The sequence below is a fragment of the Macaca fascicularis genome, chromosome 9 (assembly GCF_037993035.2).
Source record: "Macaca fascicularis isolate 582-1 chromosome 9, T2T-MFA8v1.1".
Taxonomy (NCBI): Eukaryota; Metazoa; Chordata; class Mammalia; order Primates; family Cercopithecidae; genus Macaca; species Macaca fascicularis.
In genome coordinates, this window is record NC_088383.1 from 86,522,961 (window position 1) to 86,537,886 (window position 14,926).

The 14,926-nt window shown below is 39.2% G+C and overlaps 1 protein-coding gene across 48 annotated transcripts in view; it reads left to right on the top strand.

The window, feature by feature from the left end:
- ANK3 (ankyrin 3) overlaps window positions 1-14,926 on the top strand; it is a 701,337-nt gene that overhangs the window by 629,441 nt on the left and 56,970 nt on the right. For all 48 annotated transcript variants that reach the window (XM_074002067.1, XM_005565791.5, XM_005565789.5 and 45 more), the window contains 2 exons: window positions 12,438-12,649; window positions 13,902-14,109. In XM_074002067.1, coding sequence (XP_073858168.1) covers window positions 12,438-12,649; window positions 13,902-14,109 — 420 coding nt within the window. The remainder of the gene's footprint in view (window positions 1-12,437; window positions 12,650-13,901; window positions 14,110-14,926) is intronic.

The following is a 14,926-nucleotide window of genomic DNA, read 5'->3' on the forward strand; positions in this document are numbered from 1 at the left end:
GAAAAATTCTAAAGGAGATAAAAATGGAATTTAACCGAATCAGGATTGTGGCTGGGGTGCAAAAAAATAAATAAATAAAAAATAGCAAAATACTGACTTTCAGTCTATTGCCATAAACTGACATTTTAAATCAACTGAATGATGTCAATCATGTTGTAAAGGAAAGGAAACTGTACCAGAACAGTCCCCCAAACTAGTATAGAAGTAAAAATTCTAGTTTAGAAATGAAAATTAGACCAAAGCAAATGAGCATTAATAAGGGCAAGTTTTTAATGCATTTGTATATATGGATTTGCCAGAAATTACCTGTCTTTATGAAACATTGGTGGATCAAAATAATGACATCAGCCATCCTGCCCCCCACCCCCCATATCAGGCACAGTAGAGCTTTTAGCCCTCTGAGGGCAGTGAAGCAGGTCCAAGAGGTTGGACATGAGCCTCTGCTACCTTTAGTGTTGATGTGAACAGAGAGACCAATGTGCCAGAAACTGCAGGTCTAAGCTTTTAGAGTTTAGTGTGTTCTGTATTTGCTGCTCATGCGAGGCTATTGATTCATGGTGTTTAAGACATTATTTATGATCCTGGATTTTGAAGATAGCATCATATTAATTGAATTTCCCCTTAGATGTAACAGTAATGGCTTAAACAATGGGGTGAAAAAAGTGACATATGGGGACTAATTGCCTGAAACCATGTTTTTATTTGCACAAATGGAAAAGTAAGCAAATGTAAGTCTCTTGATCTGCAGTCATAAAAGAAAACCTTAGAAGATTATTCCAACGTGGCCAGACATCCCCTACTTCTCTTCCTCCAGGAAGCCCTCCCTAAACCCCAGACTCAGATCAAACTGGTAAATACACCCACAGCACCATAACTGCAACTTTGAGTTTTGATATCTTCCTTGGTGCACTGCAAAAGTCCAAGAGGGCAGAGACCAGCTCTGACTTGTTGACAGCCATTATGTCCAATGCATATAACAACTCTTGATACAGAGTTGTCACTTCATCATAGTCTGTTGAATGAATGAGAAATAATGACTTGTGTCAGGCTTATGCCCCCCTGTTGGTGACACTTTTTCTCAATAATCCAGTGACCCATACCCAAGAGAGAGAAAAACTTTCTGGAAGAAGAGAGGCTATACCAAGTGGGGAGAGGAAGTCTGGGGCCTGGGGAAGGCTCTGGGGTAGGTTATAGTCATTCTACACACAGAGTACAAAGTAATCTTAAACATCAACACTGAAGGTAGTGTTCAAAAACTAGTCACATTTCTCCTTGATTTTTAAAGTAATATCTCATAAGCACATAATGATTAAAAATTAATCTTCTAAAAATAGCTTTAAAAATATATGATTGTCAGAAATTATATTAATAGACTGCTAAAACTGGAGGGAAAAACAAGCAGGTATATCATTGTTTCCGGACATTCTGCATCATCAGCACTTATTACACTATGCAAATCTAAACAACAAAGAGGATCTCTACTCTGAATAAAGATGTGAAATAATGCTGACCCAAATAGATATAAAGCAGATGACAGAATTGAATAAGAATATGAGTTCAACACTAAAATTATAAAAGGTGCATGGAGCCTTTCATATTATCTTTGCCATGCCCCATGAATTTATAATTATTTTAAAGTAAACGTTTTTTTAAAAATTGAAAAGATCTCTATGATGTTTACTTCAAGGAAGAAGGACCAAGTTATATCATTTGAGGATTTTTCCCTATAACATCTTAGGTGAACTTATTATGAAAGTTGCATATTTTGATGGAGCTGAACTTCAATTCCAAAGGGATAAATGCCTGTAGTTTTCTAAACTAGTTCAGTGAATATATTACAAATGCTATGTTGTTCTACATATTCTACAACTAGAGTTGAATATTATAGATTTTTTTTTTTTTTTTTTGAGACGGAGTCTTGCTCTGTCGCCCAAGCTGGAGTGCAGTGGCGCGATCCTGGCTCACTGCAAGCTCCGCCTCCTGGGTTCACGCCATTCTCCTGCCCCAGCCTCCCGAGTAGCTGGGACTACAGGTGCCCGCCACTGCGCCCGGCTCATTTTTTGTATTTTTAGTAGAGACGGGGTTTCACCGTGGTCTCGATCTCCTGACCTTGTGATCCGCCCGCCTCGGCCTCCCAAAGTGCGAATATTATAGATTTCTTTTTTATTTTCCTCATTTCTCTCAACTTATTTGATATTCAACTTTCAGTAATTGGTGATTTTTTTAATGGAATGAAATGGAAATGATAGCAATTCAGATTTATACTTTGTAGAGAATTATTTTAAAAATCTAAATTGTGTATTCCCTTAGATCTGCTACAGATTGGCTCTCTGGCTGCTCTCAAAAGCTGTGTGGTCTTGAAAAGAATATATACCTTTTCTAAGTTATTATATGAACAGAATTGTGCTGGGTGATTTTCTATCATTTATTTTCGTATCCATCCCAGAGGAAACTTCTCATCCTAATCACATAGATGAGGAACATATGGCTCAGAGAAGGTCAGGACCGTGCCTAAGGTCCAGGTGCACTGACTGCAGAGCTAGATTTCAACCCTGTGCACCTGTCTACAGTGACTTTCCACGATGCTATAACTTGCTTTTTGAAATCTAACATTCTAAAAATCCTTTATTTTTTCACCTCTCAATATCAAACACCCCATTTTTGCAGGAACTGAGCAAGGCATGCATCTGACTAGAAATTAACCTTGATACAGAAATCATCCTTTGGGAAACCTTGAGGCCATTTGTATTCCTTCCATGGACTATTCACACCCCCCAGGTCACAAATAGCCTTTGAAATCTAATTTTGAGTGAGGCAAAAACTAATCAAGATGGTCATTTGAAAGCATTAAGAATAACCCATTTAGTCAGAACATGATTTCAGTCATGTTATTTATGCTTCATTGTATTATGGTCTCCATAACCATTTATATTTACAAAGCATTTTATGATTCTTATTGTTTGTAACAAAACCTCAGTCACAGAGAGTGTTGTCCCACCTTTTATAAATAAACTGAGTTACAAGGTGCTTAAGAAACGTATCATTTATTTATGAGGCAAGAAGGCTATAGAACATTAGTGGCTCTGTAATCAGGCCTGCTGCTTCGATGGATCAATGAGAAGTCAGGTCACCTTTTCCACCAAGGCACTTGCAAATCTATTCATTATTCATCCATTTATCAACCACCACTCATGTGTCAGGCAGTCTGCAAAGACACTGTGTTAAAGAGTGGTTGAAGTCCATGTCTGTGTGACTTCATCTCTTCCCAACGCCCCTTTCCTAGACCTAGGTTCTAAGCTCTAAAACTTACAAGCTAAATCCATCTGGTCAAGTCACTTAACCTCTCTGAACTTCAGACACCTATTTTACCAAAATGCTGCGTGGGCCAAATGATAATTGACCTGACACAAAATAGATCTTCAGTAAGTGTAAAGTTCAATCTTCCTCCTGGCCAAAACTGCCTGTTTCAGAACTTACTTCTCTTTTCCCTTTAATCCTCTTTTTGTATGTTAGTAAAGATTTTAAAAAGAGAGAGGAGAGAGGAATTTCAGGGTCTTTTCATAGTCTATGGCATTATGAATCACCCTGAAAGGTAAGAAGCTCTTACGTTTATGTTCTATTGTTTACCTTACAGCAACTTATGCCATTTTCTCCCTTGATTCGGTAGCTATGGAGTTACTTAGAATATCCTTTTAAAAAACAAAACCATATAAAAGTAATGAATATTTTTGCCAATAAGCTTCTCTTCTCATATTAAACCATTCTTGTTTTTTATAGGGTCCTGTTGTCACATTTTTAACAATTTGGGTTCTGAATTTTTAAGACAAAGTACAGGATGAGAGTCTACCAAGACATTACTTTTTAAAATGTGTCAAAAAGTCGCTTGGACAGAGTGTGAAAACAGATTTGCAGGTTTCACCCCGGGTCTGCCTAGTCAGGAGGCCAGCAATCTGTGGTACTAACATGTAGTACGGTTGTTTCTTACGAACTGGCCAGGTTGGAGAACATCGCATTAGGAGCTAGGAACTCTGCAGATGTGAATGTGATAGAGGCATTGCATTTGTGCCACAGATTATTTTGTTGAGCTTTTTTCTGTGATGTATAGGATGAGACAAAACAGAAGATTCTTGGTAATATATTGCTGCTTCTTTGACCTAATTAGTAAGGACCGTTTTTAAAATCTAAACACACATAAGTTCAGTCCCAGAAAGAATATTGGCACTGTTCATTTTTACGTTATCAGGCTTTATTACTATTTGTTTGGAAATCTGACTTCTCTGATACACTTTTATTTTATTTCTTTATTTCTTTATTTATTTTTGAGATGGAGTGTCGCTCTGTCGCCCAGGCTGGAGTGCAATGGTGTGATCTTGGCTCACTGTGACCTCCACCTCCCAAGTTCTAGTGATTCTCCTGCCTCAGCCCCACGATAGCTGGAATTACAGGCACCCGCTGACACACCTGACTAATTTTTGTAGTTTTAGTAGAGACAGGGTTTCACCATGTTGCCCACACTGGTCTTGAACTCCTGATCTCAGGTGATCCACCCACACTGGCCTCCCAAAATGCTGGGGTTACAGGCATGAGCCACTGCGCCTGGCCTCTGATATACTTTTAAAATATGCAATACAAAACTTTCAGAAGGCGTTTTATATTCTCATGAAAGTTAAACTCATTTTGTGTAAATGTTCATTAGGTAAACAGTAATTTGAGTTATAAACACATGGACATAATAGATTTCACTGTGGATTAAAAAGTAGGAAGATTAGAACCACTTTTTCACATGCATTTTTTTCTTTTAAATAAAAATAAAACTAGTCCAGCCACAGTGGCTCACACCTGTAATCCAAATACTTTGAGAGGTTGAGGCAGAGGATTGCTTGAGGCCGGGAGTTCAAGACCAGCCTGGGCAATATAGCAAGGGCCAGTCTCTACAAAAGAAGTTTAGAAATTAGCAGGGCATGGTGATGTACATCTGTAGTGTCAGCTACTCAGGAGACTGAAGTGGGAGGATTGCTTGAGCCCAGGATTTCAAGGCTGGAGTGAGCTATGATCATACCACTGCATTCCAGCCAAAGGGACAAAGTGAAACCTCATACCTAATAAAATGAAATAATAAATTAAAAGAACAAACAATAACCAGTCTCTACTACTACGTGTATTTTATAGCAAGACTTAAAGAACTATACAGTTGTTTGATATGAAGAGTGTCTGAGTCTCATTGATTCCCAGTTGATTTCTTCAGTGGATGCTCCTTTAGCACCTGCTGTGTGCCAGGTCTCAATATCAAACATCATTTAGTTTAATATAGTTTAACTATGGCTACTTCACTTTTTATGAAAAGAACACCTAATTTTTAAAACACACTAATAATTTTATTAGACTCAAAAGCCTTAGGGGAAGGTACTAATGATGCCGAGCAATGCGGCCACAGTCAGGGTGTGAGAGTTAGCTGAGTGTGGAGGGCCCTTGCCTCCTTCCCCCTTGGACGGGCATTTAGTTCTCTATTTTCCAGCACTGAGCTAAGGATATTTTGTTTTGTATTTCACCTTCCTTTTTTAAAAGCAAGAAACGGGGAAAACGTGTTTAAGTTGAATGTATTAACACATTAAAATGTTATCTAGTGTTTTATTTACATATAATATTTATTAATTCTAATCTTATTAATGGTCATGTAATTTTCAGATCCTAAGAATTATGTAGTGACATTACTGACGGCTTTACCTCTTCCTCTCGCCTTCTCACACTTACCTACCATCTACGTCATTTTTTTTAACTTATGCAATATCCTAGAATTTCATAGCCTAGTCGTCAACTGCAGCCCTTTAAGAGATTTTGCCTTTCTTTGCAAAACAATATTTAAGTAATACTTTTTGTATATTTTTGTGGTTTTCTTGGCTTTTATTCTCAGGGAAAAAAAACTTATAAATATTTTAAGCACACAAACAGGATGAAACCTGGTTATAAGAAACCAGAGAGGGCTGGGCGTGGTGGCTCACACCTGTAGTCCCAGCACTTTGGGAAGCCAAGGAGGGCACATCACTTGAGCTCGGGAGTTCAATACCAGCTTGGCCAACATTGTGAAACCCCATCTCTACTAAAAATACAAAAATTAGCTGGGCATGCTAGCGCACGGCTGTAATCCCAGCTACTTGGGAGGCTGAGACGTGAGAACTGCTTGAACCCGGGAGGTGGAAATTGTAGTGTGCAGAGATCATGCCACGGCACTCTATTCCAACAGAGTGAGTGAGACCCTGTCTCAAAAAAAAAAAAAAAAAAAAATAGAATACTGTTTCTCCATTTCATCATGTAGACACCTGGAAATCTGAGTGTTGAAGAAGGCAGTGTATGTGATTCTATTTAAGGAATAGTACATGGAGATGCTAAATGTCCCCCTTGCATACAGCAGTGCCTGAAATTCCCACATTAGTTGTGTCTTTGAGTTGGGGCTTATCTTCAAAATACTGTTAAAATGTATATTGAAGGTCAATAACCATGCAAATTTTAATGGTGTCAAAAGAATTGCTAAAAGCTTTGAAAAACATGGACACAAGACAGAGGGTCCCCGAGCTGCTGGGAAATTCTAAAATATGTCAGAAGTTGAACGTGGAGGGTACTGATCAGCTTCTCCTGGGATCTTCTCTGTTTATATAGTTAGAAATCTGAGCATTTCCACTTACAACTTGTCTGCTGCATCTGAAATGTACATGTTCACTTTATATTTGGGGTGGCTTTAATGCCTTATCAAAGGTGATAGAGTATAGCTTAAGTGTGGTCAGCCTGCCTCTAATACACAAAGTGGCAATCAAAGGTGACAAAGTATAGCTTAAGTGTGGTCAGCCTTCCTCTATTACACAAAGTGGCAGTTCTTCTCAATTCAGTGCTATCATCGTTTTCAAGGGTGTTATAGCTGTTTCTTTCTACTTTTAATCCTCACAAACGTGTGCACATATACCCAGAACTCTCTCACACACAAAAGTAGCTAAGAAGTGTACAATACTGCCATTCCCCAAAAGATGCCTCAGTTCCTCTGGTGGGTCTAGACTGATCTCAAGTAAATTTCATACTCACAGGATACACAGTTTGTTGTAAGCAGAATTAGGAAATCTGCCCCATTTGAAGGATGTAATTTCATGGTCATCTCTCCTTAAATTGCTAGCACCATAAGGAGTCCTGAGCTATTTTGAAGGAGAACAAAATGACATCTTTGTAGCTGAAGTGAAAAAATATCTGCTTAGCTGATGATGATATGTTGTATAGCAATTTAAATAGATAATCAGAACTTTCTCCGCTACAGCATGAGTTATGAACTTGAGGAATCCACTCTCTTAAGTAAGCCAAATCATGGAGAGGGAACTATATTTGTTCTCTATGGAAAACGTTTATCTCCTTTCAGTTACATTGAATAGGTAAAAACTCCTCCAGACTGTAAAAACTCCCTAGTAGACTGATTCTTTCCTGTTTTTCTGTAGGAAAACTTTCTTTTTAAAAATTCTGGCTGGGCCCGGTGGTTCACGCCTGTAATCCCAGCACTTTGGGAGGCTGAGGCAAGCGGATTGCCTGAGATCAGGAGTTTGAGACCAGCCTGGCCGACATGGTGAAACCCCGTCTCTACTAAAAATACAAAAATTAGCCGGGCATGGTGGCACACGCCTGTAATCCCAGCTACTTGGGAGGCTGAGGTAGGAGAAGCTTGAGCCTGGGAGGCGGAGGTTGCAGTGAGCTGAGATCGTGCCCCTGCACTCCATCCTGGCCAACAGAGAGAGACTCTGTCTCAAAACAAAACAAAACAAAACAAAACAAAATTCTTTGTTTTCTTTTCTTTTCCTACACTAGAATTTCAGTGTTTAGGTTTACAGAGGAGAAGAAGATACTTGAGGAGGCAAAAAGGAGTAAAATTCCAGTTTCTTTTTTTCTAATAGTTGCCATTTTTAATTAAAGAAGAAAATAGTTCTATAGTCATTCTTCCATTTGGGAAATCAATGTTTGATAATAAAAGTTCTGTTGGTGGCTCATTTTAAAAATCTGGGTTGAACGCTGTTTCTCTCCTAGTTGATAATTTGATCCTCCCATCTCAGAGTATAGTGGTTGATCCATAAAATGAAAAGATGTATTGATCCAATTACCTAATCATTCATTTTGTCATTCTACAAATTTCTATTTGAAATAAGCCATAATCTCAGCCTCACATTATCTGATAAAGGAGGCAGAAATGTTAATAGTGAAGGGACAGTGGGACATGTGCAGTATGTATCTGAGGTATGAAAAGAGGCCTATAGGAGTAATGAACAGCAAAAACAACCCCCCATCCCCCAAAGTTTGGGAAATTTTTTCCTTTATTTTGTTAATAGGTAAAACAAGTGCAGCTATATCAACTCAAGGGTAATACTCCTTGTTCCCTACCCTCTTATCTCCCCTCCCCAATTCCATTTCCTGTTCCTCTGAGGTAACCATTGCTAACAGCCTAGAATGTTTCTTCTATGTATTTCTTATGAAAATATACAAACATGGCCTGGCACAGTGGCTCGCACCTGTAATCCCAGCACTTTGGGAGGCCGAGGCAGGCAGATCATGAGGTCAGAGATCGAGACCATCCTGGCCAACATGGTGAAACCCCGTCTCTACTAAAAATAATGAAAATTAGCTGGACATGGTGGCGCACACCTGTAGTCCCAGCTACTCGGGAGGCTGAGGCAGGAGGATCACTTGAACCTGGGAGGTGGAGGTTGCAGTGAGTCGAGATTGTGCCACTGCACTCCAGCCTGGCCACAGAGCGAGACTCCATCTCAAAAACAAAAACAAACAAAATGCAGATTACATTTTCCCCTATAAAGGATCATCCCATGCACATTGCTGTGCATCTTGCTCAGGTGTACAGCGATTTCTGCAGGTTATACAGGGCATTCACTGTCTGCCTGGCTCCCTCCCTTCTTCCCTCCCTCCCTCCCTCCCTCCCTCCCTCCAGGTCTACCCTCTAATGTCACATCTCAAATCATCCTGTTCAAATGAGAACCTCTCCTCCCACCCCCACCCTCCCTGGTCACATTCTATTCCCTCGCCTTGATTTCTGTTTTCTTCGTATTTGTTTAGTGATGTACCTACCCCTCTTTATCCCCTATTAGAATAAAATTTCCATGTGAGAGTGACTTTAATTTCCTCTCTACCCTATCTCCAGTGATTAGATCAGTGCTCTACATGGTGGTCCCTCAGTAGAAACTTGGTAAATAAATGAATTGGAATCATTCTGTTTACTAACCACAGGAATGTCTAGAATATGGGTAAACTGTTACTTATGTAACCATTCCCTTATTGATAAAGATGCAAGTTCTTTCAGGCTTTAGTCTTTATAAGCAATGCTGCTGGGTGCTGTGGCTCATGCCTATAGTCCCAACACTTTGTGGGGCCAAGGCGGGGGATCACCTGAGGTCAAGAGTTTGAGACCAGCCTGACCAACATGATGAAACCCCATCTCTACTAAAAATACAAAAATTAGCCGGGTGTGGTGGCCTGTGCCTGTAATCCCAGCTATTCAGGAGGCTGAGGCAGGAGAATCACTAGAACCGGGAAGGCAGAGGTTGCAATGAGCCGAGATCGTGCCCACTGCACTCCTGGGCGAGAAGGCGAGATCTGTCTCAAAAAAAAAAAAACAAAAAAACAAAAAAAGATGTCAGTAAATGATATTGCTGGGTCCAGGGTAGGTGCATTTTCAATTTGAATAGATGATGCCCAGTTACACTGTTAAAAGATTATTGCCATTCATACGCACCTGCAATAATGAAAGCACTTATTTCCCTGAATTTTTCTCTGATAACAAGATGTTATTAGTGTTTCATTTTAGCTAATCCAAGAAGTGGGTGTGGAGGGAGATAGTGTCTCATTATAATTGGCATTTCCATGTAAATTATCCAGTTTGGATTTGTAATATGTTTTATTGACCATTTTTCAGCTTCTGTGAATTGCCTGTTTATAATATTTTGCTATTGTCTATTGAATTGTCTGCTATCCTGTTATTAATACATTTGGTATTGAGCATATTAATCTTTTATTTGTCAGGTGTGGCTATTTTTCCAGTCTACTTTTTCTTTTTCAAGTTTACTCTTTTTGTCATGGAAATCTTTACATTTTTATGTAGTCAAATATATTACCTTTTATATTATGCCTTTAGGCTTCTGGGTTTCCAGTTTCGTATAGGAAAGTTTCCCCTAACTAAAGCCGAACCATATTTTCCTGAATTTTTTGGTAAGATTTTAATTTTTTTTTTTTTTTTTTTTGAGATGAGTCTCACTCTATCGCCCAGGATGGAGTGAGTGGCGTGATCTCAGCTCACTGCAACCTTCGCCTCCCGGGTTCAAGTGATTCTTCTGTTTCAGCCCCCCAAGTAGCTGGGATTACAGGCACACGCCACCACACCCAGCTAAATTTTGTACTTTTTAGTAGAGATGGGGTTTCCCCTTGTTGACCAGGCTGGTCTTGAACTCCTGACGTCGTGATCTGCCTCGGCCTTCCAAAGTGCTGGGATTACAGGCATGAGCCACTACGCCTGGCCAGATTTTAATTTTTAAAAATAGTTGTCTCCTAAGCAAATGGAATTTTTTATTTATATACAATAAGATGTGATTTAGCTTTGTTTTTCCAAGTAGACTTCCTATTATGTAAATACCATCTTTTAAATAAATCATCTTTCTCCCACTTATTTGAAATTTAAATATATGACCTTGATTTAAATATAACTTAAATACATAATACATATATAAAAGTAAATATATATGGATTTATATATATATAGTATACATATTTAAACTTGAATCTATTTGTTGAATCTCTATGATTGTCCCCCAACCTATTTGTCTATTCCTATGTATAATTCTTGTATTTCTATAATGTGTGTGTTTAGCTGTTTATGGTACTTCCGAGTAAATTTTAATATCATATAAGATAAATTCTCCTTCACAAACCTACTTTTTCAAAATACTCTTGCTAATCTCAAACACTTATGCTATAAAAAAAAATTTTTTTTTTTTTGAGACGGAGTCTCGCTCTGCAGCCCAGGCTGGAGTGCAGTGACTGGATCTCAGCTCACTGCAAGCTCCACCTCCCGGGTTCACGCCATTCTTCTGCCTCAGCCTCCCGAGTAGCTGGGACTACAGGCGCCTGCCACCACGCCCAGCTAATTTTTTGTATTTTTTAGTAGAGATGGGGTTTCACCATGTTAGCCAGGATGGTCTCGAAAACATTTTTAATTTATTCCAATGAAGCCCACCAGAAGTAGGCATAAAATTTGGCTTTGAAACACACACACACACACACACACATCTGGATGCACTATGGGGGATAGACAGGAGTGAGAGAGGTGAGTTGGTTGGGAGGTGGTCTTAGCAATTAGGCAAAGCTAAAACAGGGCCTGAACACCCAGGTGACAGGAGGGTGAGCCACGTCCAAAGGAGAATCAACTGGACTTGGACTTTGACCATTTGTAAAGTATGAAGGAAGCTGAGTCATAACTATTAGAGTGAAGGAGTGAGCAGACTGTAAACCCTTCCTAGAGTTAGGACTATGGAGGAAAGTAGTTTTGGAGGTAAACTGGAGGAAAGAAGATGTATCCATGTGTGGACAGGTTGAGTTCCATGCATGACAGCCATCAGTAGACACGAAGAAATTGGTGATGATGATGCTAAACATTTGGATAACTTTAAAGTATTTGAAAGAGGTTTTTAAATGAAGTTCTGGAGCTTTCAGGCATACTTAAGCTCTTATTCACTTTCTTATGAGGCCTCACTTTTTTTTTTTTCCTAACTCATTTCTACTTTTGGCAGCTTGGGGGCAAAGTGTTGTAAATTCCCACTCTTGTTCTTGAAAACTGGGAATTATCCACAGGTGGTAAAATGTCAGTTCTTGAAGATGTTTGTTCCCACTCAGTAAAAATATTTTCTACAAATACTTACATTAATAGTTTTATAATATTTTTGCAAAACCCAGTATTTTATGGTCACTGCCATTTTCTCTTTATCATAAAAACTGTTTAGGCTATGGAGTATAAATGATTTTGTCTATTAAAATGATGTATCGTCTGGGCCCAGTGGCTCACGCCTGTAATCTCAGCACTTTGGGAGGCCGAGGCGGGCAGATCACCGGAAGTTGGGAGTTAAAGACCATCCTGGACAATATGGAGAAACCCTGTCTCTACTGAAAATACAAAATTAGCTGGTGTAGAGGCGCATGCCTGTAATCCCAGCTACTCGGGAGGCTGAGGCAGGAGAATTGCTTGAACCAGGGAGGCAGAGGTTGTGGTGAGCCAAGATCATGCCATTGCACTCCAGCCTGGGCAACAAGAGTGAAACTCCATCTCAAAATAAATAAATAAATAAGCATCATTTTGACTTAAGGTATGTTGTAGATATGCTTATTCTCATGGCATTTTCCTTCATTTGTCTTTTCAGAACTTGATAGCCCAGAAGAGTTAGGGAAAAAGCGTATCTGCAGGATTATCACGAAAGATTTCCCCCAGTATTTTGCAGTGGTTTCACGGATTAAGCAAGAAAGCAACCAGATTGGTCCTGAAGGTGGCATTCTGAGCAGCACCACAGTGCCCCTTGTTCAAGCATCTTTCCCAGAGGGTGCCCTAACTAAAAGAATTCGAGTGGGCCTCCAGGTAATGTTCACAAAAAGTTGTTTCCCTCAGTATGTGCAGAGAGCATGTGAGTGCATGTTTTGCTCTGGAAACAGTTATTCTAACTCATCCTTAATGATACTGCTAATTAGGCCATTTGGGTAATCATTTACTTATTTCAAATAAAAAGCACCAAGTATAAAGTTAGCTTACTGGCTTGTTAAATAAGATACATATTTTAGGGTTGTTCTGTTTAAAAGTCTCAGTTGGTTTCTGATGAAAAATAATGTTTTCAATCATAGGTTATTGGTCTCAGTATGTGGAACAACATACCAAGCCATGGTTTATGATAGGCCACATCATAAAAATCACTTAGAGTGAAGCCTGCAAGCTTTAGTGTTTTCATTTGATTGAAGTAAATCATAAATACTGGGTTTTATCCAAACCAATTGGAACTTGATTTGGTTTGGAAAGTTGACTGGAAATCTTGGAAAAAAAAGATTTTTCTTATATTTATTTCAGCTAGACCTTAGTTCTTTTTTTCCTTACTGAATAAGGAAAATGAACTAAAGTAACTTAATTGATATTATTAATATCGTAACTAATAGTTTAACTGAAGGTTCTGCTCTTCTCGTGGGCTGGACTCCCCTGCCCAATGGAGTTACTGGGTTTTGTTTGTCTGTTTTGAGCCAAGCCCACTGAAGTCCTGAAATGACCTTGATTGAGTACTTAGCCCTAACAAGACCACCTTACATTTCAGGGGTATGAAGCTCCCTTCACCTGCCTCCCATATCAAGTTATTTTACCAAATAGAAAAGAAACCAAATGGTAGAAGAGAGGCTTAGTCAACTAGAATTGAAATCTTTTGAAATTTTGAATGCCTTTTTGTTATTAACTCTGAAAGCCTCAGTTTTTATGTGGGTATGAGTTGCCTTTATGAGGTTTTACTGAGTGTCCTGCATAGGCTTAAAATATACTGGACTCAGCATTTATTGTCCTTTGATCTGGACTAGACTAAGAAATTTGTATGCCATGAGACTGGATACCCTCTCTTTCCTGCAAGCCAGTGCTATTTGTGTTCTACTGGGGAAATACTCAGACTGACCAGTTCCTGTCCTAGTGTTTGGTTTTGTTTATTCATGCTTTCCTAAAATAGTAAGAAAGGTTAAAAAAGACATGGGGTTTTTTTTTGGTTGTCTGTTTTTGTTTTTTCCCTTCTCACTTAAAAAGTAAACTTCCTGAATGGGGGGTGGGGGGAAGTCACTTTCATTTAAAGTCCTTTCTCTGTCTCTAGGCCCAGCCTGTTCCAGATGAAATTGTGAAAAAGATCCTTGGAAACAAAGCAACGTTTAGCCCAATTGTCACTGTGGAACCAAGAAGAAGGAAATTCCATAAACCAATCACAATGACCATTCCGGTGCCCCCGCCCTCAGGAGAAGGTGTATCCAATGGATACAAAGGGGACAGTACACCCAATCTGCGTCTTCTCTGTAGCATTACAGGTTTGGTTAAGTCACTGCTGTACTTCCTATTGATTCCAAAGATTCTGTACAAAGACATAAAACCTTTGAAATGTCCATGCCAACATTATAAGAGAAAATAAAAGAACAAAACATTTTACTTGTCCATCACCTCATCCCTGGTTTCCCAAGGATCATTTCTTTAAGATCCTGGTCTCATGACTCATTTAAAATTTAGCGATAGCATCTTTCCTTTTAAGGTTAGCATTAGTAGACGTATCATTGAATCTCCTGGAGCATCTAGGTAATTTCTAGATTCAATCTAGGTAATTCCTTGGTGACCTAGACAGAGGTAATGGACCTAGCAACATACTTTAAACTACAAGGAAATTGGGTGGACTTTGGGAAAAATACATGTCCCACAGAGCACTAGTAATAGGAAAATGTTGAGTACATGGTTATTCTCACCTACTGTACTCCTCACCAGTGTAATCCGAGAGTTTAAACATTCAGGGCTCAGAAGAACACATTTTGTGATAAGCACCTGGAATCCAGAGCTCCATTCATCCTTTGATTATCCTAATCTGATTTTTAACTGCAATTGCAAGATTATTAAAGATAGGCTTTGTTTTGTTCTTCTTTTGTTCTCCAAAGAGTAATTTTAATGGCTGATGCCCCCTTTTACCCTCGGTAATTAATCGTACAGAATGCCGTGTACAGACTGAGCTGTTTCTTAACTTTGGTAGTTCTTACCTTTTTAAAGAGTAAGAGGCTGGGCGTGGTGGCTCACGCCTGTAATCCCAGCACCTCGGGAAGCCAAGGCGGGCAGATCACCTGAGGTCAGGAGTTTGAGACCAGC